General features: G+C 44.5%; 1 protein-coding gene across 14 annotated transcripts in view; it reads right to left on the bottom strand.

Annotated features, from left to right (window-relative positions):
• Lmpt (four and a half LIM domains protein limpet) overlaps positions 1 to 22,361 on the bottom strand; it is a 63,916-nt gene that overhangs the window by 12,266 nt on the left and 29,289 nt on the right. For 2 of the 14 annotated variants that reach the window (XM_034330223.2, XM_034330213.2), the window contains exons 3-5: positions 10,191 to 10,365; positions 9,387 to 9,620; positions 9,093 to 9,302 (exon numbers count right to left, since the gene is read on the bottom strand). In XM_034330223.2, the coding sequence (XP_034186114.2) occupies positions 9,093 to 9,302; positions 9,387 to 9,620; positions 10,191 to 10,365 (619 nt within the window). Of the gene's footprint in view, positions 1 to 1,581; positions 4,066 to 7,338; positions 7,505 to 9,092; positions 9,303 to 9,386; positions 9,621 to 10,190; positions 10,366 to 12,856; positions 13,393 to 18,721; positions 20,838 to 21,941; positions 22,217 to 22,361 lie in introns of those variants that run through there. The other 12 variants (XM_034330222.2, XM_034330221.2, XM_034330220.2 and 9 more) reach the window with 12 other exon arrangements.

The following is a 22,361-nucleotide window of genomic DNA, read 5'->3' as shown; positions in this document are numbered from 1 at the left end:
TGTTTTCAAACGATCAGAATGAGAAGTGGGAGGAATTTGATCGTTAATCATCGAGAAGTTTCATGATACGTAGTCCGAAGTGCTTGATCGCGTGCCAAACAGGTGGTTCCTTGTCGAGCGGGGGGTGAAACCGGGCGAAAAATAGAATCGCTCGGAAAAATAGAGAAGAAATCCACGGTGTAATTGGGTCGGAATGTTTCACACATCACCAATACCTTCGTCCACCCACGTTCCGCCTTCGAGCGTTAAAACGAAAGCTAAACTCGGCGAATCGTCATCGGTTCGCTTGGAAAATCGTCGAATACAATTTCTCATTGGACTCGCGCGGACGGGTTGAAACGAGATTATAATTGTACGGAGTATCGACTTTTCAATTGCAGGGAACTATTTAAAGAACGTCGGCCGCCTTATAAATAGCTGGAAAATGAAAATCGGCCGTGACAGGAGGATCTGATCTCGCCTACGCGAAATTGTGGATCGCGACGGGTAACATAATATCGAGCGAGGAAAGAGGAAAAGGCGCGTGATCAAAAATATATCTTACGAGGGTGAAAAAATCGGGTCGCCCGAAAAAGAGTGGGATACCGTGACGAATGTTGTGGTGACAGTGATCTCAGTGGTACGAATTTAATTTGGTCAAACGTGTGACACCTTTCTGAAGTTTGAACAACAGTGCTGATCGACGTCTTAAACGTAATGTAATTCTAATAGAGAGGTTGAAACACGTCTGGCAACACCTGTTCGTTTTCGCTTCGCGCTCGAGTACGATTTTCTGTACCTGACTCGAAGTCTTAAAAATGAACTCCGATGTAATTGGAAAATGGGGAAACCCTGTGAAAGTGTCGCCTATCGTATAAAATGTCTCGGCTCGAGCGCTATGTACGAGTATATTATTTGCAGACGGGTATGAGATTGATATTTTGGGAGACCCCACGCGAGGCACACGGCACCAATGAACGAGTTTGCGAGCACCCGACCGTTTCGTGCGAACATCGACTATGTTTTTCTCCAATTTTTTACACTGAAACCTTCCAAGCGTTTCCTAACGATTTTCAGAATAACAATAACGTTCGTCATTGATCTCGTCGAGGGTCAAAGCTGCGACTTTGTTACGCAACCACGCGCCGGCGAGCTATAAATTTAATCAATTTGGCGCCAGTAACTTCATTATTTCCTCAATTATTATCCATACATGAAAAACTAGAAAGTACTTTCCATGTACTGTGAGGAAGTACAAGATAAATAGAATGAAGGGTGGGTTTTAATAAGGGACTTTCAGCTTTGATTTCAACCAGGGTTCAAATCTCATCAGAAGGGAGATATCTATTTCTCGCGTCCATTCAAACTACTCTATCAAGTTATTCAATGCGTTACTAATCATTCCAATAAATTATTCTAGCAAATCGTTCAGTTTGTTACTATTAAAAACTTTGGATCTTCTCCTAATGCTAATAATAGCGGGATAGACCGGCACACAGTGTGTGTCGAGTTGAAGTGTAAGTGGAAAGGTGGAAAGAAAATAGAAGTGAGTACTCTACGAGAGAGATATGCAGAGGGAGGTTTCATTGATTGCATCATTACCCAGAATGCTTGGTTCGGATCGGGATCCGGTATCGAGTACTGTATCGGTCCAGTTCCTGCACTCACATCCTCCGCGTCCCAATAGTCCTCGTCGTCGAACGAGGACAACGACTTCGAATCCTTCCACCTCTTCCCGTTCGTCTCCTTCGAATCGGTATCAGCGAGGATCGCTCGAAGTCTTTGATAATCATCGTCGTCCGCCTCCTCGAAGCTGGATATTTTCAGCAAACGCGACGCATCCTTGGTGGCCGCTGCTTCGACGGAAGCGGTCGCGTTAGTCACCGAGAAAACATCCGTCGAGTGGTTGCCATCGTCGTCGTCGCCGTCGACGGCGGCCTTGTCCCTGCAGCTGGATACGAATCTTCTATTCTTGAAGGACCTTCTGGCAACGCGATCTCTCCTACTTTCCGACAATCCAACCACGGAGCCCTCCAATTCAGCGAGAATCATCGCGTCCGTTAGTTCTTCATCGAAGCTGGTCTGCACCTGCACGGACACGCTCTTCCGGCTCTTGGACCTGGACAACACCGGACTTCCGAAAGGCGAGGTGTTGGTAGACTCGTCTCTCAGTTCCTTCCTTTCCATCGAAATGTCCGATTTCCTTCTTTCCGGTTCTCGATGCCTCTTCGATTTTCTCGCGGTCAGATTCTCAGCCGATTTGCTCACCTCCGTGTTCTTCGATTTCAACCTCGTCGGTTTTCTCACGATCGTACTGGACGATTTTATCCTCTTCCTCTGACTGGTCGCTTTAGTCGTTTCACCTTGAATCGCGTTTAGCGTATCGATCTCTTCGATTTTCACCGAGTTCTTGATCGATTCGGGCGATTTCGAGCGCGATCTTCTAGACAATCTCCTGGGGAATCTTTTCTTCTCGTTCGAATCGGACTCGTCGATCGACGATCCACCCTCTGAAGTACATTTGTACCGTTTGATCACTGGGATCGTTTCGATCGACCTCATGGTGGGTGCCTCGTTGCCGGAATCGTTATCGAACGACGTGCCCACGTCGCTCGACGCTCCGGAGCTGGACAATTCATCGTCCACGAAGGGTATCGGCGTTGGTATCCTGACGTACTTGTCCGGTTCTGGAGTAATCACAGACAACGGTCGATCTCTCGAGCTACTTTCTAACCGCCAATTTTCATCAGCATCCTCGTACGATGTTCCCCTTTCGCATTTTCGATTCTCATCGACCTCTGCCTCGTGATCTTCTTGAGATTCGCTAACTTCCACCAGGTAATTAAAGTCTGGGCTCAATCTAGAGTCTGGACTCGGTCTGTATTCACCTAGTAATTCCCTGGTACTCCATTCCGACAAGGTGTTGCCGTCATAATTCTTATCTAGAGAACGTAACTCTGCTCTGATCCGTAGACTGTACTCGTGAAGGTTCTCCAACTTGCGCTTGGCGCCACGGGGTAAATTGACGTCGCTCGAGTGCGAGAAGGTGCAGATGGAGTCGTGGGTGCTGCGATTATCGCTGGTAGGCTCGTGATACGAGAGACACGGGGTCGCCGGTTGGTTGATCCTGATCACTACGCCGTCTGTCACGTGTCTGAGGCAGGCGAGCAGCTCCAGCACACCGACGCAGCCGATCAGTATCGACAACATCAGACCCATTTCGAACGACACGATCAGACTTTCCCATAAAATTCGATCGGTGGTAAAAAGGGTAAGGCTAACTTTCTACACGAATCACTTGTACAGCTGATTTAGGTCACGAATTCGACACGTACCGGTACAAGTTCATCCTTTGCGGTGTCATTGTTTCTCGGGTCAAACAGGTGACTCGGTGCTCGAGAAGGAAAAAGGACGAGGGTAACTCTATCGATCATCAGGCTTCTACACGAATCACTTAAACAGCTGATTTTGTTACGTCACGAATTCAACACGTACCGGTACAAGTTCATTCTTTGTTCGGGTCATCGTTTGTCAGGTGAAACGGATGACAGATCATTCGAGGAGGGGTGGCATAGTTTGCATGGTAAATCCATACGGCGTTCTCGCACTTTTCTGGCTGATCCTCTAACGAGCTGACGTCACGTGGTTCTAGGAGGGGCACCCACCACCCACGCCCGGTCGGTCCACTTCTCCAAGCTGAAGCCGGGTGTAGTCAAGAGTGGCAAGCTGAAAGTTGTCGCGTATCCTGACCAGGCTATCCGCGACTAACAGACCGAGATAGAGAAGAGTCCTGGGTCCATCCGTGAGAGCCGATGATCACACGATTATTCGGTTATCCATGCTGCCGGATGGCGGCCAGAGAACTGTTTTATTTTCCTCGGGCAAACCGTTCGGCCGGGAGGCGAAACTGGTGGCCGTTCGGCTCGTTATGTCGACGTAACGTTCGACGATGGCTAAGGCTAAAGTTAGCTCGAATGTCCCTGGACGCGAATCTCTGTCCTTAATGGCCGCTTACACAGGCCGATCGATCATTCGCCGGGATAATTAACCCGTGCCCAATTTGGCAATCGTGGCGCGTTTTGTCGCGCGGCATCGCCAATTATTCGCCTAACGATTTTACACCGTCGATCGATGATCTACACGACGCTCTAATGAACCCGATCGTCGTACGACGATTCGAGAATCTTGCGAATATTCGCCTGCGTGGGCGTGTGATGTTTCAATATTTCGACGTCGCCAGGAAGATGGTATCTTTGGCAGATACGTCGAGTTCCTTGGCTATTGGTCAAACTTCGAAACGTCTTTTGTCCGGTATACAACGGTTCATTTAATGAGAAACAACGTAGGAGTCGGGGATACTAGAAATGGTAGCGTACAAAGGATATTCGATGAGACATTAAACAAACTACGCCTACCATCTCTCGTTAATCATTTATGTAGAAAATAATGATTTCGCGTTCAAATTTTCAAGTGATGTTCGAATTGTTTGTTTCTCATTTGTTGGCATAATGTCAGTTGCAGTGTTTCCAAACATTACGAAGGTATGTATACGTGTATGTTGTTTTTTCTCTGCGAAATGCATTGAACGTCGCAATGAAACGGAGAAAGTTCAAGGATGAAAATCATCTCGTCGATTCGATCGGTGAAACTGATTCGGAATGCGAACGGTAGCAGCTGTTTCTCTGAGAAACAAGCATGCCTGAGGTGGAGATTCTTGGGTGTTTATGTGGCCGAATTTCTGGCGTCATTCGAATGATTTTATTTCGGTTACTTAATCGGTTACGAATCAACCAGTCCAGCCGATCTTCGATACACGTTTTGCGCCCGGTACGCTAGCCTGGCCCCTTTCCAACCAGATATCGAAACAGCCAAATACCGAGTCAGCTTATCGAACTCTCGATGATCTATATTTGCGCGACGTCGGAACGACGGGTACCGATCGATTGTTTCTTCCCAGAAACGATTCGTTTCCCGTGAAAATTGATACCTGTATTCAAAAATACAAAATAGCTGTTCGTGGGATGCAATTTTTGCGAGGAGTAAAAATCGATTGACAAGGGAATTGGCAAATTTTTCGTAGGTGTTTGTTTGAAATATTTTTTAGACAAACAACTTCAAGCTATCACTGAATGAAATGATTCAGGGAAGACGTAGGAGGTTGACGTTTTTCATGTCAGATGAAAGATCCTGACGTAAGGTCCGTACGATGGCGAAGAAAACGCAACGGCTGCGTAATCCTCGTGCAAACCACTTGGTTCGCAACTGCTGCTCGAAATAAACGTATCGTCGTCGACCTATCGGGACGGGAACCAAAATAAAACGCGACTTCATTCGTCTCGTTCTGGCTAGAATACTCGAACAACGCCCAATTGTACAAATACCATGTGTACAAATTTATATGTATACCTATTCTGACAATAAACAGATTGAAAAGAAAAAATAACCGGAGAGAATTCTTTTCGATCCACAAGTTCAAATCCCTTCAGCGAAATTTCAAATAGTGTTTCTTCAAATGATTTAAATACATCACCTTTATATTACGATAAATTTTTGGAATATCATCCTCGTAACTGACGAATCCAGAATCATGGAATTAATTTCTCATTTCGTTTGGCAAGCAATCGTAGGTGGACCTTGACCCTTGTCGCGTGATTCGACTAGGAAGCGTACTACCAGTTACTTCTAGAAAACGACTCCGATCGATAAACAATAAAATAGAAGAATAAAAGGCGGAATGGATGGATGAATCGATCCGTAGAAGGAGCGACGACGGTCACCGATATGAAGGGTCGAAATTAGTCGACCTGTTTGCCACGAAAGCCGGTTCCTCTGGAGGGAAACGGAACAATGCCAATGTTATTTCGGTCGATGATCGAACGTGTGTGCCACGGTCGGAGAAAAGCGTGCCACCGGATCTCTGCGAAGCCACTTCGCGAGTCGACCGAATTAGATCGCTCGAAAACTTAACAACCGTGACTGCCGTTCACTTCGTAGGACGACCTTTCCTTTATTTCGTTCCATTTCGTACCAGCACGACGATCAGATTTCCATAGAAACCTTTTCATCCCCTAACAGTGTTCTACGCTACAATATCTATCGTCGAATTTCATTTTCCATTTGTTTTACCCGCTAGAATCAGACTATTTATCACTGCATCAGTGATGGGTGGTCGTAAAAGAAACAGGAATTGATAGTGTACACGAGGATCGAACCCGAAAATAGAAGGTCGGTGTCGCAACGTTAGAAGATGAATGGCGCGAATTCGGGTCATCAAGACACGTTGATCCGGCAAAAATACTTAAATGAATCGCCACCCCCCCCCAGCCACGAGCCGAGAGTCACGTGAACGAAGGGTTGCATAGTTCGCGAGCCACGAATTCTCCCTAGGTCTTTGCACTTGACCGCTTCCGGGTCGTTCGGTTGCTCCTCTTCGAATCCGCACGAGTCTCGTGGCAACGCAACTATCCGATATAGTTCGATAAGAATCTATCGCAGAAACTAAAGCTTTATATACGCGAACACTGAGAAATTCACGAAGGATAATCCCAGTGAATTAACTGAACCAAAAGGCACTTGGAATCGCGTAACGTTGCCAGACGAAGTCTCTCCTGTTAACTCCGCTAATATTTATTCTCCTTTGCGTTGTTTCGGGACGCCGGTGATAAATTGTCGGCAAAATCCAGAACGCGATAAATTATTTCTACCTCTTCGAGTTAGCTGAAAACACCGTGAAATTGTGAAATACCATTTTCATTTTCATACAATCTCCTTCCCAACCTCCGAGGAATCACGTCGTTGCAGTTAAACTGTTAGGTGAAAAATTGATCGGTCTAGCGAAGATTTTTGTAAAACACGTGAACCAACACCGGGCTCGAAATAGACAACCAGATAAAATTTTACGACTCTTCTTCCACTCTATAATGGTTCATTGCGTCACTGTTACGCCATGCTTTTCAATAAAAACCGTTTGTTTCTCGTCCGAGGCTTAGAGCGTATTCAGAAACGATCGACAGGATCTCGGCAACGCGTCTTCCTCAGGAATTCTACAGGGTGCTTCCAAATTGATACAACCGAGAAAAACTAAGGCTACCATTCATTGACATCGTACAATTAAAACGCTGATTTCGTTTCTGACAGAAACGAATATCTATCAGATAATTTGTATATGTAAATTGATTTGTGTGTTTACTTTTAAGGCAAACTGTACGTAGAAATCGGTTATATATGTCACGAGTATAAATTTGTGTGGGAGGAAGGAATGCGTGTTTGTTTTGTACTTTATTGTAACAGAGAAATAGGGTGTCGATGGTGTCGGGTCGTTGTCCTCGGGGTATAGTGGCTCGTGTGTGGCTAACTTACCCTAAACTCGAGGCCACCCTTCTGTTACACGTGAAAGATCGACAGGTATCGTATCGATCCCGATAAGAAACTCGCTAGATATCCAAGCAAATTATGGACGGTATGGAAATTTCTTCCGATAGAAAACAGTTTGTCGATTATTCACGCGGTTTGCGCGAGCTTTCGTTCGCTTCCAATTGAACTGACTCTAATAAAAGACGAGAACGGTTCTTGGTGTCTGGACAGTCTAGGATCTTCGTGGTGGGAGCTTCGACAAGAAATCAAAATAGATTACTGACCGGCCGCAGGTACGATTAAACGTTGGGTTTCCGGTTGGAAGAAAACCAATTCAGACGGGTTACACGAACGTGAAACGCGGTAACAAACTGCGGCAGCTGAGGCTTCGCAGCCTTCCGGAGCAACCGCGTTCCACACCAACGGATCGTTTCAATTCGAGTATTCGAAACGCGTAGAAATTTTCATTAGTTCTATGCTGATCGTTTAACTAACGGCTGTATGTTTGATATTTTGTTATTCGATTTCGAAAGAAATCAAAGTATGTCAAGGCTTCCCTTAATAATTCTTAACGACACCTGAAGACACAGACAAATTTCTAGCTAATTCATTCGTTTGGAAGAGAAATTGATAACTGTTAGAATGATTTATTAATCAGCCGACTGACGGAGGTAAAAAGGCCGCGTGTTTCGCCAAATCGTCGTCGGTTTATTCGAGTTTCTACAACATAATTCGCGTTGCGCAGCTTCGCTGACGAACAAGCTTGTATGATGTTCGTCTTCTATCCTACCCGATTCCTATTTCCGTCCATCTAAATAAAGCCGAAAGCGGCCCAGTTCCCGCGAGACAACGCTGCGCGATTCCAAGACACTTAATATCATTATGCTCTAAATATTTTTGGCGAAACCAACAAAATTATTTATCATTACAGTACAAACTAATTAACGCCACTCGGTTTGTCAATGTCTCAATGAAACATTGCGTTAAAGAATCCTTCGAAAGAATGAAATGGACATTTTAAAAGGTTCTTGGAAACAGGAAGATTCAAACACCGGTTGGAGATCGTTTATCGCGTAAAAAGTATTTTCAAGTCCGTGGGGAATTAATTGACAGGCCGATGCTAGTTAACGTCGCCGATGAATCGTTCTTTAAGCCCGAAAACAACGATTCTCGTAAATTTACGACCAGTAAAATGGTCGAGCTTGGCACGAACCTTGGCGATTTATGCGCACCTTGACAGCTGACTCGGTACATTTGGGTCAACCAACAAGATTTCAGGTTTGCTTAATGCGAAAGCAATGCCGAAATGATGCAGGGAACGCGCGATGTTTCGTTGTCGAGGCGTTACCGTATTTGGAGAAAGCCAACTTATCACCTCGAGAATTCGAGAGAGATTTAAAAAAAAAATTAAACTATCAAACTCTAATGTTCTTGTCTTATTTTTAATTATAACACAAAAAATTCTAATTTTCCTTTGTATCAAATACTTCACGTTTCCCGCGGTATGATTTGAAAAGACGTAGCGAGGCGCGTTTCGGGTATCGATATTGCAGAAGGAACTCTACCGTCGATAAAAAAGATTCCAGTAGATAAAAATGTTTCGAAGCAGACGAGAAGCAACGGTCGATAGCTACTTAACAGCGGACGGTAAGCTTGTCTGACCACTATCGGGTTAATACTACTTTTCTGTTTCGTGCAAGGGGTGTCAGCGGTGACCGGAATCTCAAAATAAAATTGAATAGAATTTAATATTTACTCACTTCGTCGCAAGCTGCACACCTAGGTTTCAATTGTTCAGCGTAATGCCTCTCGCAAAACAGGGTGTCGTCGTGCACGCAGTAAGCAAGGTCTACCAAGAGTTCCTTGCACTCTGAGCACCGGAAACACGTCGGGTGATAAAGAAGGCCCAGTTTGCTCGCTGATACGGCAAGACTGCCGTATTTTATGGGCGTATGGCATGCACCGCAATCCTGTGAACACGTCGGGATGCATTTCACTCGAGTCTAGATTAACTCTCTTTAATTTAGAAAGGAATAAAAGTATTTAACACTCACGACGTCTCTCTCGATCACTTCCTGGACACTTCCAATGTCCAACGCGATTTCGTTTCTCGCTGCCATGAAATCGTCAGCACTGCTGGCGTGTTTCGGGTTCAAGTGGCGACAATAGGCTCTGGCCAAGTCCTGCTTAGGCAACTGAATCGCCAATTGTCGGTCCCTGTATCGTTCACCCGGTGTCCCTAGCCTGGGCACCGAAATCTCTGGCAGCATGGAAAAGTATTCGTCGACCTACGACGACGAAAAAAAATCAACGTAAATCATTGTAACAACCTTTAACGCCACGTTGTGACAACAACAACATCGTAAAAGTGAGCGAACAACGATCATGGAGTAAAGCCGGTGATAAAGACCAGTCCCGTTGCACGTTAATACATCCCGAGGGTTCTGAAAAATATTGCAAACTGGAAGCGTGCCAAACGTGCGTGCATACGCGTAAATTCCACCACTTCACATTTTGACGGTCGTATATTTCATGGGATCTACGGCATTCGTAATTTTACAGAAAATTTTAACGCTGGTTAAAATAAAGCTTCCCTGTCCTTGGATATTGCCAACGTCTCATTAGAGACGTCGATTCGTATTGTCTCGACGTGTTCGATCGGATCGTTTCCGACAATTGTTAAATTTCATACGTCCGAATGTTTATTGAATGTTTGCGCTTCGAATCGAAACCGAGCCTCGCGTCACTGAACAGGAAACGAATTCTACGCGGTGGGGCTGGCACGGATGAAATTATCACGATTAAATTAACCATTAACTGTTGGAAGCCGTGATGTTCCGACGAATGGTGGTGGTTACCTTGTGAGCTGGGAGACCAGGTGGGGCCCACGCGAGGCCCTTTGCTCTCGGATCGAAAACAGACGGGGACGAGGATTCTTCGCCTTTCAGGCCTAAACGAGACCTGACCGACACCCATTCTTCGTGGCATACGTCGTGTGCTTCTCGAGGACATTTGCAACTCGTGCAATTCTTTCTGAAAAATAAAATATCAATCCATCAGAGATAGAGAAGTAGATAGTAGCGAATGGGTTACACTGTGCTGAGTGGAGAAACTTAAACTTTTCCTTGTCTGTTTATTAGAGAATCATTTTTATGCGTTTCAGTATTAGGTGAACGTACATCGATAAGGTGTTAACAGATTTATCTTCGCAAGAAGATTGATGTAGGAAAGGTATTTCGGTGTTCCTACGTGGAACAGACATTAACAGCTTGTTGAACGTATCTATTAAACGTAGGATATCACGGACGTTAAATATTTGCCCCTGGTCTTTCATTAACTCCGGATACGCCTCGTCTCTGACAGAACCTCTAATCGAGTTTTACTGCGTTTGGAGGCGGACGCTTGCTTCCTGTCCGTCTATCCTCTAATTAATGCAAATATCATCGTCTTTTTTTGGACCGCGCGCCCATTCCCGTCTCTTATCTTCCTGGATCCTCGTTCGATCTGACGGAAGAACCTCTTAACACACTGGTTTGTGTTATACTCTTAACCATAAATAATCCAAGTTTTCGCGAATAAAAAAAGAAAAAAAGAAAACTTTCCTTTCAGCAATCTGCGATTACAACGCTATACGATTCCGAACGTCAGGAATAGCCGCAAGAAAAGTTCACTGCGCAAAAGTGACGCTTCTAATTCCCGTCGCCCACGTGTAACACGGCAACGATTCGATCGAACGTCAATCGTATAATCGAGGGGATGCATTTGCCGAGTTGGCATTCATCGCTGCTCCACCGCACCCTTCCGGATGTCGTCGCATCGAAGGTCGTCGTTAATACGAGCTTCCCTTTTCTGCACTCGTCGCCGACCGTCGGACGATAAAGGGGTACCAGATACGAGGACCAATGGAGAAGCATTTCCTCGAGGGGAAGGACAGGAAGAGAAAAAAAAAAAAAAGAAAAAAGAAAATAAAGCGTCGCAGCATAGTCGTGGGTGTCGGTGATACGGTCGTAAATTCACGAAATCTGATTTTACTGGGGACCAAGCGAACGGGACGGGGTAACTTAGATCAACGCGGATGAGAGCTCGTTAAATTTAACAGTGGCAACGGATGTGTTAATGGGTCGACGTAAAAATTTTCGAGATATATTCGCGAACCATTGCAATTCGACACCTGACTCTGGTCGATCGAGCAGAATAATATTTCGATCGATGATTCGTCGATTTCCAATCATCTCTGGAGATTGAACTCGTTCCTTTGAACTCTCGTCAGTCAAAGGAAGAAAGATTCTTTCAGGAGGAACGAATTCACGAGAACCTTTCAAAGAATTATCCCCTCGGGGCATAACCGAACCGCCTTCCATAATGTCATCACCATAATGTCAGTGGAACGGTCACCTTGTTTGCCATCGGACCGTAACTCGCCGTTCGCAAAGAGCATTTAAACGATCAAGAATTTTTGCTTCTACCTTTCTGTATCCTTGTTAGGGCGACGATAACGCCGAATCCCTGTTTCTCTCTCGTCGCGTCCTGACGATGCTTTACGAGCTCTGAGAACGCGTCCTGCCATCAAAGGGTGGACGCAAATTAACGTTGACGCCTCGTTAACCCCGCGAAACGCAATACTCACACGTGGACCGTAATTCATTCGAATTCACGACTCGATGTCGTAGATGACACTCGTGAAATTAACTCTACAGAATATCTCTACGATTGTCCAATAAACGAAAAAATATGAACCACGACTCTGAGCATCGTTCAAACGCGTACACGTCTCGAAAAAGATGAAGAAAAATCCGGTTGAAAGAGGGCAGACTAGCATAAAAGTTTCCTGAAAATAATTTATGAAGAGTCAGCGGTGTCACGCGCGACTATTTGCGTCCTTTGGTTCGCGCAATTAATTTCCTGGACGATATATAAACCGAGCGATTTGTCCTGACGTTCCACGATGGGTGGTACAAGCGTAATGCTTGTAAACGGTGCCGTTCGAGTGGAATCTGGAAAAATGTAAAAATCGAGGCTGCCATCGTTGAGTTTTATTCACCGTTTGCTGGTCCGAAAAAGGAACAGCAACACCGAGAGAAAAAGAGAACGAGTGGTTCGAATCGTCGCGAAGGCTGGAATTGCCAACGGGTGTGGATGTCGAACGTAAACTAGCACGACTGGTTGTAAACGAGGGTAATTTGATTTACATGGGTCTACGATCGATCGAATGAAATGTGTCGAATGTACGAACAGGATTTCTGCTTCTGGGCTTTCGCGATGTCTCGCGTGCCAAATAAACACGTGTTTCGATAATAACTTACGAGGATCCAGGAATTCTCTTTACCCAGTGACACTAATTAATTGGATCGTTAATAGAGACTTTCGGAATTTTAATCGATGCCGATCTCATCCGTCGAAGAGAGAAATTGTGTTTCCTCGTAAACGATCTATCAATTACAATGTCACGAGTGACTGATTAATCGCGAGCCAGGATAGAATCGAAGGTATTCCTCGAGTACGTCTCAATTATCCAATGAATTACCTAACGATCAGCTCGAACAGCTCGAACTGGTCGAAGACTTTGCAATAGAGATGTAGCACCCTGACGCAGGCCCACTTCATTCCTGGCCAAGGTGCCAAACTAAGGTCCAGCCCGTCTTCCAAAGGACATTTCCCAATAGCGAGGCTCCTTTTCAATTCCGCTCCAGAAATCGTTGGGAATCGATTTTTCCTGTCGAGCATCGGGTTCCTCTTGCCACGTGGAATATCGACACCACCAGGAATCAATCCTCTTTTGATCTCAGCACCGGACAACGTTGGATATCTGTCTCTTCGATCCAACGACGATGCTTTTCGGTAAAAGTCTTTCTCCGGTACCGAAGGACACCTGGCACGCATGCTTTCCTGAACAGGTGGACTCATCGGTCGTTTCTTCGGCTCCGGAATCTTCACTCTGATCCCTTGAGGTTCAGCACCGGGTGCCGTCACGCACGACACCCTCACCTCCATCTTTGGCTCCTCTTGGCTGGGTCCTTTCGGACTCATCCTGCTCTTCGAGGTTAACGTAGGCGTCGCGCGACGCCTCTCTAGTTGGTCGTTCAGGATGACACTTTCCACTCTGAACCTTCCAACTTCATCGTTTCTGATCCACAAAAACTTTCACCGAAGATTTTCAGGTGTGCGTCCAGCACGAACGAGCGTGATCTCTGGTCGTTCCTCGCGATGCTCTTCGAGCCACAGGTGCAGCCGAGTCTGAGTCATCGGGACATCGCTGCCCGTTCGTTCGACCGGGTGAAAATGGGGAAACTGCACGGCAGAATGCACGATGCTTCCTCACGGACGATGAATTTCTGGAAAAGTCACGCGCGAACGAACTTTCTAAAGAAAAAAAATAACAAGGCTAATCTCGATGAACGAACGATGGAAAGCGACGAACGAACGTTCTTCTTTCAGTGTGCGAGAAACGATGCTGTTGCCAAATGGCACCGATGGCCAATTGATTTGATACTCGGTGAAATTGTTCGCATTGATTCGGTCGCCAAGTTGAATCGACTCTCTCTCTCTCCCCTCTATCCTTCGCAAGATAAAAAGAAGAAAAAAAAAAATTGAAACTCCTGATAGATGAATAGCGATTAATAAGCTGAACGAGCTTGACGTTTGTAGCAACATCGCGAAATGGCCACTTAACGGATGAAAATTTCTCGCTAAAGGAGTTTATAATTCTGCCCGAATGCGAGCGGATAGTTTGTTTTATCATCGACGAGCTATCTCACGGAAAAATTATTACGGATTCAGGCGAATGGACAGCCGTGGCCACAGGCGGACCGTACGAGCCGACGCGTGGATTTATTTTCATTGCGGAAATCGCCACGGTTCACCAAGTCACGTGGTTATTTATAGGGAGGATGATCCTCTAGGTAACCGCGTGTGTCGTTTCGATGAAAAAGGAGAAGATCGAATTATGTCAATACCGGTTGTTTTAAAAGTGTCTCGTCGAAACTGTCCCGATTTCAATGATACATACTTTTAGTTTAGTACAGATTTTCATGGTCGCAGTCGAACCAATAAAATCGGAGTGCTGTACGTTGTAGGGTCTGGATTATCTCGACAAATCCGACATTAGAGATAACAGAACGAAAGAACTTGCCTTTCTTTACGCTGCACTCTATCGACTCGAGACTCTACAAAAACATTTGATTTGAAATATTGCCTGCGATAAATTGTAAAAATTCTAGACACTTTTTTGTAGGTAGATCCTTCGCCCGATAAGCAATTAATCGTCAATTGATAGATTAACTTAATAAAAATCGGTGTTTTCGAGGGTGTAAAAAATGATGTATGAAATTTTTGTTTATTTTTTCAAGATTCGATATGAATTTCGATCGTTGGCCAACCGTTTGGTAGCTCGAACGTATAAATAACGCGTTAGACAGCGGCGTGCGTTGCAAGCGAGCAACGTGCGCGAAACAGAATTGACGTAAGCGTGAAGGAAAAGAGCTAATAACGTTCGACATACGCTCATACGATATATCTGGGCATTAATGGCTTAATATAATCAGAGCCAGTGACGCTGAACAACGATCTTTCATCCATTTCAGAAATGGCTTTACCTGGAATCCGACTATTCCCTCACAGGTGAATCATCGCTCGTTTACTCGTCCCCGCACACCAGCAAAGATAGGAAAAAAAAACGAAGAGAAAGAGGACAGAGGTTGGTCGGATTAGAGTTAGCCGGCCGTTTAATTGCACCCAAACGAATTCGTTCGCCAAGAACAGAGACTAATAGGAAGGGAAGTATTTTCGTCGGTTCGATGGACATCACCTGTCGTCCCGCTGCAAAATTAACTCTTAAACGATGGACCACTCAGATAACGTACATTTAAATTTAATTTCAAACTCCATTTCATTTTAAATACTTCCTTTCACAAAAAGACACGAGGCAATACTGAATAGCGTATCAATCTTACGATGCATTTTGTTGTATCTTAATTAAAAAAGCAAATAGATAAGAAGTTTATCTTCTGTTGAGTAATACTATGGTTCATCGTATTGCGATGTTTGAAATACTATCGTGTCTTAGGAATATAAAATAAATACTTTTTTCAGCATTTTCTAGTAAAAAAAAAAAGAAGTCAAATAAACAACGTTTCGTGAAAAGCACGAACAGGTGTTAAGAATCGAAAGGAAGACAACCGGAAGCTTTCTACTCTAAGACAACGCGTCTCACGTGTCGAGTAATTCAAACTCTGTTATCGAGATCGTATAACCCAGCTAATGGCTATTAATTAGATAAATCCTCGTTATATAAATATAAGCCACGGGCGACGCTCGTCGTTGAAAATAACTTGGTCGTGGTATAACACGAATTTTGCACGTTGTTTCGTCTTCAAACCCCTGGTTTGTTTCGTCTATCTACCAGGCTTTTATCCTAACTCATGTTTTACCACAACAACTAAACATCGAACACGAATGTTAATGGAAATATATGTAGAGCAAAATAGGCGGTAAAACCTTGAAGAGGCAGCACCTACTATCGTTTCCATTTACCTCGAACTTTACACGAGGCGAACGTTTCAACAACAAACGAATAATTTGCATTAATTTCACTATTTTTAATTAATACAAACTAATTACTGCTCGTAGGTTTCCATCGTTCCCGGAATTTTTCTCGTTAATTTCGTCAATTGTGCAAATACATAAAATGATATAAATAAAAAAAAAGTTAATTAGAACCTTTGCGATACGAATCGTAACAGAGGAATATTTTTCAACGAACACCGCACAAATCTGTTCCACTAAAGTAACCAACAATGGTAGCACAATCTTCGTAGTTGTCACTGATAGAAAAACACTTTCTAATCGAAAGCGATGAAAGGGTGAATCGAATGCAGGCGCGCGCGCTTTCGTTTGGAGCGCGGGAAATTTGAAATTGCAAGAATGGTCCGCGAAGCAAGGAAAACAGAGTGCATACGCAGGAGGAGCGTACTTCAAACTGGCGCCATGAGATTCGACGAGAACGTAGGTAGGTGTGTGTATACCTATAGTTAATACCGGGTGGCAAGAGAAACAGTGGTGGCCGGTGGCGCAGGCGCGAACGACGCGAAACCCTCGGGTGTCGTCGAAAGCTTCGACGGATCAAGAAGCTCCCACCTTGTCGAGAATTGCAATCGAAACGAGTCGAATTAGATATGATCCGCGTCAACCCTACCGATTCGTCATTCCACCCTACGCGCGTTATTCGAAAGAAAAGAAAGTTTTTCATTTCGGAATAAGATATTTCCTGCAAAACGTCAAGGAAATATTTGAACGAATGAATCACTATTTTTCCAGCCTTTTCCTGGAACAATATCCTGTTGGGAGAATACGAATAACGAGGGTGAATGAAGGATCTGATGTTCCCTTTTACCGTTGATCTTGTTGATACACTGAACCCTTGGGGAGAATTGGTGTCAGCAGGAAGGGTGTAGAACGAGGTAACCAGGCGAGGAATCGTGTTACTAAGCGATGGGTGTCGATGAAAACAGAGATGTTTTTTTTTCTTTTCAACCTGTTAACTGATATCATTTTTCAACTCAAGACAAAAAGTAATTCCATTTTTATAGACGTGAAAAAAAAGAGGCACAAGTTTTTGCACACTCTAAGGAATACATAAATTTCAAGGTACCAGGTGTACAATTTGCCGTGTAAAACGACGCCGTGGCATTTTGCCGCGGTCAACGAGCGTGTTCAATCATCGACAACAATGTCAGCATTTTCGATTACACGAATTCGATCGTGTTTTTCGTTCGACAAACAATTTCGAACACCGATTCAACGGTTGCTCGCGTACCAGGTTAATAAAATAGAAACGTTAATATAGAGATTACGGTAAGCGCGTGTCAAAAAGCTGCGCAGAATTGCGACGAAAGCGTGACACAAACCGTGAAGTTTTTGGCATGTTCGAGCTAACGATGACCCATCTTGAGAACGCGTCAAACTTACAAATACGCGATTCCGTTTTTGGATTTTCGATAGAGGAGAACTTGGGAACGAACGTTTGACCGATCCTTCGGCTCGGAACGATCCTCCTTGAGTTTATGTTAATTATTTCACGCGCCTACGTATCGTTGACCACAAAGGAAGAGGAAAGAGACGAACGAGCAACAGGCAATCGGCGGACTTTTGTTGGATAAAAAAAGAACGTTAAGGTAGAGAGATTTACGTGGATAGATTGGACGTGATCGACGTGATCGAAGGTTACCAGGAATAGGAACTGCAAGAATTACCTTGGCAATGATTCGGTGGCTTATTCTGGTACGACGAAGATTTATCTGACGAGCTCATATATTTTGGCTGGCCGCGGATTTCTAATGCGTTCGCCGTGAATAAGTCACGATACGACATTGTAATAACAAACTTATTCCTCTGCAATCAGTGACACCGTGAAATTACACAGACCGACATCCTCGCTCCGTTTCCTATTTCCTTCTTCCGAGGAATATTATAATACTCAGCAGTTGATAGGTCTTAATGCTTGACTCGTTTCACTTACTTTCCACGCTTCGTTCAAGGAGTGTCCAAATTTTCTCAGGCTCATTGACGCAATTTGACGATGATTAATAGAATAACGATTCCACTGGAAACATCATGGGTCTGCGAAATCGATTAGCAACGTCATGAATCACGTAAGCGAACAGCAATGTAATCACGAGAAACCTGGAACGTCGATATTGGACATGTTCGAAAGAGAATTTCGTCTCTGAGTAATTCGAATTGCGTAAGCATACACGATTATCGGCTCGCGTACTCGATGATACACTATTGCAAGGTTTCTTCGAATCACGATAAATTCGAACGAAAATCAGCCAACAACTTTTCTAATAACTTTCTTCAACGTCGTGCGTAAGGATTAACATTGAAGAAAAACAAAACTATTGAAAGAGTTTCTTATTACTCCGCGAGAGGTTCATGGAAATGGGGGACAAAAAATGTGTAAGTCGAGTAAGAATGTTCGTGTTGTTATCGATAAGTCAGGGACAAGTTTACGAAGCGTGAAAAGTGGACAGACTATTGTCTCCGTTCCCTGTAGCAACGAGAACATCTCCTTAATGACCCCATTAAATCAACGAAAATGGCTGGCGACCTTTACACGCTTGGACACGTCGTATCTCAACCCACTTACGACCCGCTGTATTTCATCCTAACAGTTCTCCATTTCATTCACGAGATCAGAATTATTTCGCGCGAAAATTATTTATGTTTCCGTGCTCGTCGATTTCCAAATCTGTCTCGACGATTCATTTCTATTAACAAAGTTTTTCAATTACTTAACGGTTTAATTGATCTGTAATTGATTTGGAAAACGGCGATACGATTAATTGGTCGAAATTACTATGGTAGAAAATGGCGAATTTCAGTATGTCCTTACTGTCTGCAAACGTTATTGTTGCAAGAATCGCGTTGATTCCGATCAGCACCCTCTTCCTCGCGAGTATTGGGTGGCGGTGCTGCGATCGGGGATGCGCTACCCAGGCTCAACGAGAAGCCTCTTCGTATTCCTCGTCTCCTCATCGCGAAATTCCGTTCTCTCGAGGGAAACTGCGGCGTTTTCTTCCTCATCTCGGTCAACTCCCTCACGGATAGTCCGTCGTCCCAAACCATTGTGCCGGCACTCGCGAGAAACCAGTTGAAAACTAACGAAATTCTTTCACCGAATATCACGTAGCTCGCGATGAACAAAAGTTTATTGTTCGAAAACAGTTGATTATTCTCGATTTCTTTTCCCTTGCAAGAGAATCACGAGGTAGCACCGACCTTCGAGCGCGACAACACTGAAACCATAAGCGGTTGAATGAGGCCAGCTGGCTTGAACGTCTCGTTGGCTGGCAAATCGAATTAACTTAATGCAGTTATGGAATCTGCTGTCTCGTTGTCGAGTCGTCAAAGAACGCGTGACACGATCGTTTCGCCGTGCAACGAGTCACGACAACTTCCAGATAAATCCTCTGCGAGTAACCACGATTACCAGTGTACCAATTTAACAGAGACCTAATACAATTATGGTATGCATCGGTGCATTACCCTTCGGTCGTTGGCAAAATGAATTTAGTAAGAGGGAAAGGAACTTGAGCGATCGATAGTGGTAACACGATCGCGAAATCGATTCGAAGCGAATCTTTGCAGAATTCACGATCACATACGTGACGGAATTCTTAAAACCATCACCGACGAACACGTGTTTATATATGGAATAAAATTTGTCAAATGACGATATCGATCGCGTTAAGCTACCTTCCACGCGGATCCGCGCGCGACTTTCGACTGGCTGGTCAAGGCACATCGCCATCCGCTTCGCGACAGAAGCCACAACGACGAAGACGACCTTCGCTCCACGGTTTTCATTACGAACCACCGTTGTTCTGGATTGTACACGCTTTATGTCATCGTTACACGATCGCTCGTGGCTGCGTTCAAAGGTAAAAGTCTACGAGCGACGATTATCCTAAGTTACTACAGAGCCAACTCTCAACATCGTTGATGAGAAATTAATCTTAACCCTATCGTTTCAATTATTGCACAAATCGAATAGTCACACTTTACGCTATTCTTCCCCCTCTTTTTAATCGATCCAGCTGACCAATCAAAACCCATTTGGTGGTCAATGATCCGCATACCAGTTTCAGTGCGTCACCGAATACCCGAAGAAACTGGCTAGAATCCTGACGAAACGTTAGACAGAAATTTCTACCCGTAACATAGTTTACACCCGAAAGCCTCGGTGCTAAATGTGATAATGTGATCGGTGAAAGTCTGAGAAAACACTCTGTACACTGAGAACACGTGGGTAAAGTTATTCTCTGATTTGACAAAAGTCACCTGGTTGACGATTTACGCGCACCCGTTGAGGATTAATTTAGAAGTTGTAAGATGCCCGAACTCGTAACACGGTGTATACGTACTTCCCGTCACGTGAATCACCGTTTCACGATTACGCGGTCCCTTTTGACGTGCTGTAAAACCGTTTCAAAGCGTTTCAAAGAGTTTCAAAGCGTTTCTCTAATCGCAACTCGAACACGTATGTACATATAACATAGAAGCGAACCGAAACGATCGCGATGCTGGCTGGCTGCTGTTATTGGCCAATCGACGAGAAAACCTTGTTGTTCGACATTCGGTCGGACTTTGACTCTTCTGCAGTGTCTGGCAGCTGTGCTGGCCTCTAATCGTTCCTCTCGTAATGAATTCAATCCCCAGCTTCGCCGATCTAATCGCCGATAGAATTTATTATATTCCTTTACCAACTTTTAAACGGTACACGAGCGTTTTAATTAATCATTCGCGATTCGAGCGTGCCTGTTACAGTGCTCGATTCAATTGAAGGATATTAGAATTTCGGAATTTTGGGATTCGAAAAGTTTATCGTACGGTATAAGTGAAGAGCGAAAAGTTAATTAAGAGATGGGGACAGATAAGAAACACTTTGAAACCCGTTGATCGCGATGAAGAATCGCAGCGTATTCACGAGAGCAGCGAACGCGAGCAACTGAGAGTACACAGTGGCAGCGGTGTCCCATCGTTGATAAGGATTATCAGACACGAATAACCTCGTTATCGTCGGCCTCGCCGAACCATCGCAATCGTCCCTCTAAATAGGCTACGTCGAAACAACGTTTAACGTGCATTTGCATACAATCGAAAGCGACTTTATCTTTCACGATTATTTTAAGTCGACTCGTTTCTGAAAAAAATCTTTCCGGTTCTCGCCTACGTAGCTTCGGTTACTTCGATGACGGAGCTTTTTTTCCCTTTACGCTTATATATGAATAAAATTTTCTTCCTAGTGTTAGAAGATCGTTTAACATTTCAAACGAGGAGTGGTATCAGAAACACATGCGTTTTCCTTGAAACTAAAAATTCCAGTGAAATTTACACGTGCCGGAACGAATGGATTAAGATCTTATTCTAATCGTTGCGATATCATTGATAACTCGTAACAATTGACTGTCATCGAGGAAAATTTACGAAAGTAAAGTCGAAAGTTCGTTGCGCCAAATGTTGAACGCGTTCGCGTTCTGTCACGTTTCAACTTTGTTAATCGTCTGGCAACCAGCCATCTCCGTAATGGAGTAAGTTTCTATGCCGGTTACAACAAATAAACAGAACGCGTGGCTATTGTGACAGGCATATCTTCTCGTCACGGTTTACAAGCGATCGGTATTTCTTCCGCTCCCTTGCTAGTAGCAAGTTGCTACCTGTTCCCCATCGAACGACCGTTCGTTCCGGAAATTCTTCGGCTCGATAATTCAATTAGAAGTCTTAGACCCGTAAGGATTCGCGTCTGAGAAACCCGACAGCACTTGCGACGAGGAACGTGACTTTCCAATTAAAGGCTTAACGTTTCGGTTTGTTTTTTTTTCTCCAACTCGTGTCAACGACGGATTGAAACGTTATTACATCCTACGTACACGGAGAACAAGTTTTCTATGGAATGTCTAATGATAAATTAACCCTTCGCACGAGGAACGCAGAGCCAGTTGTCAGGTTCGATAATAAATATTTCTAAATGAAACTACTCGATTATCATTTATTTTCTACCTTCTCCGTTTGAAATGAATACTTTTTCGAATTCACCTGTTCGATGGACTCACCGATTATAAGAGAGAAAATCCTCGTTCCCAAAGGCACAAACAGCGTAACTCGAACCGTCCCGTTTGGCACCCATAGCTGAACCCACCCTTCGCTCTATAATAACGCACGTGCCCGTCACGTGGAAATGGCCCGAAACGATCCTGCTGGTTCGAGGTGTACGAGAGTTAGTCGAACGATCGACGAAGAAGCACCACGAACGAAACTGAATCCGCTGAAAGGCGGAGAATCTGCGGCGGTACGGCGAGGCGAGGCGCGAGCCAGACGAGCTCGCGAAAAAAAGTAAATTTGACAGGCGACGATGGCTCGCGTCGGCTCTCAGCTTGCTCCCGACAGCGAGAATGACTTTATCGCCCGGTTATTTGTCCCGATAGCGCGTACAACCGGTCGATCATGCTCTAAATTTAGCGCTTCGGCTCGAC

The sequence above is a fragment of the Osmia lignaria genome, chromosome 2 (assembly GCF_051020975.1).
Source record: "Osmia lignaria lignaria isolate PbOS001 chromosome 2, iyOsmLign1, whole genome shotgun sequence".
In the NCBI taxonomy this organism is placed as follows: Eukaryota; Metazoa; Arthropoda; class Insecta; order Hymenoptera; family Megachilidae; genus Osmia; species Osmia lignaria.
This window is presented reverse-complemented; position numbering and strand designations above follow the sequence as displayed.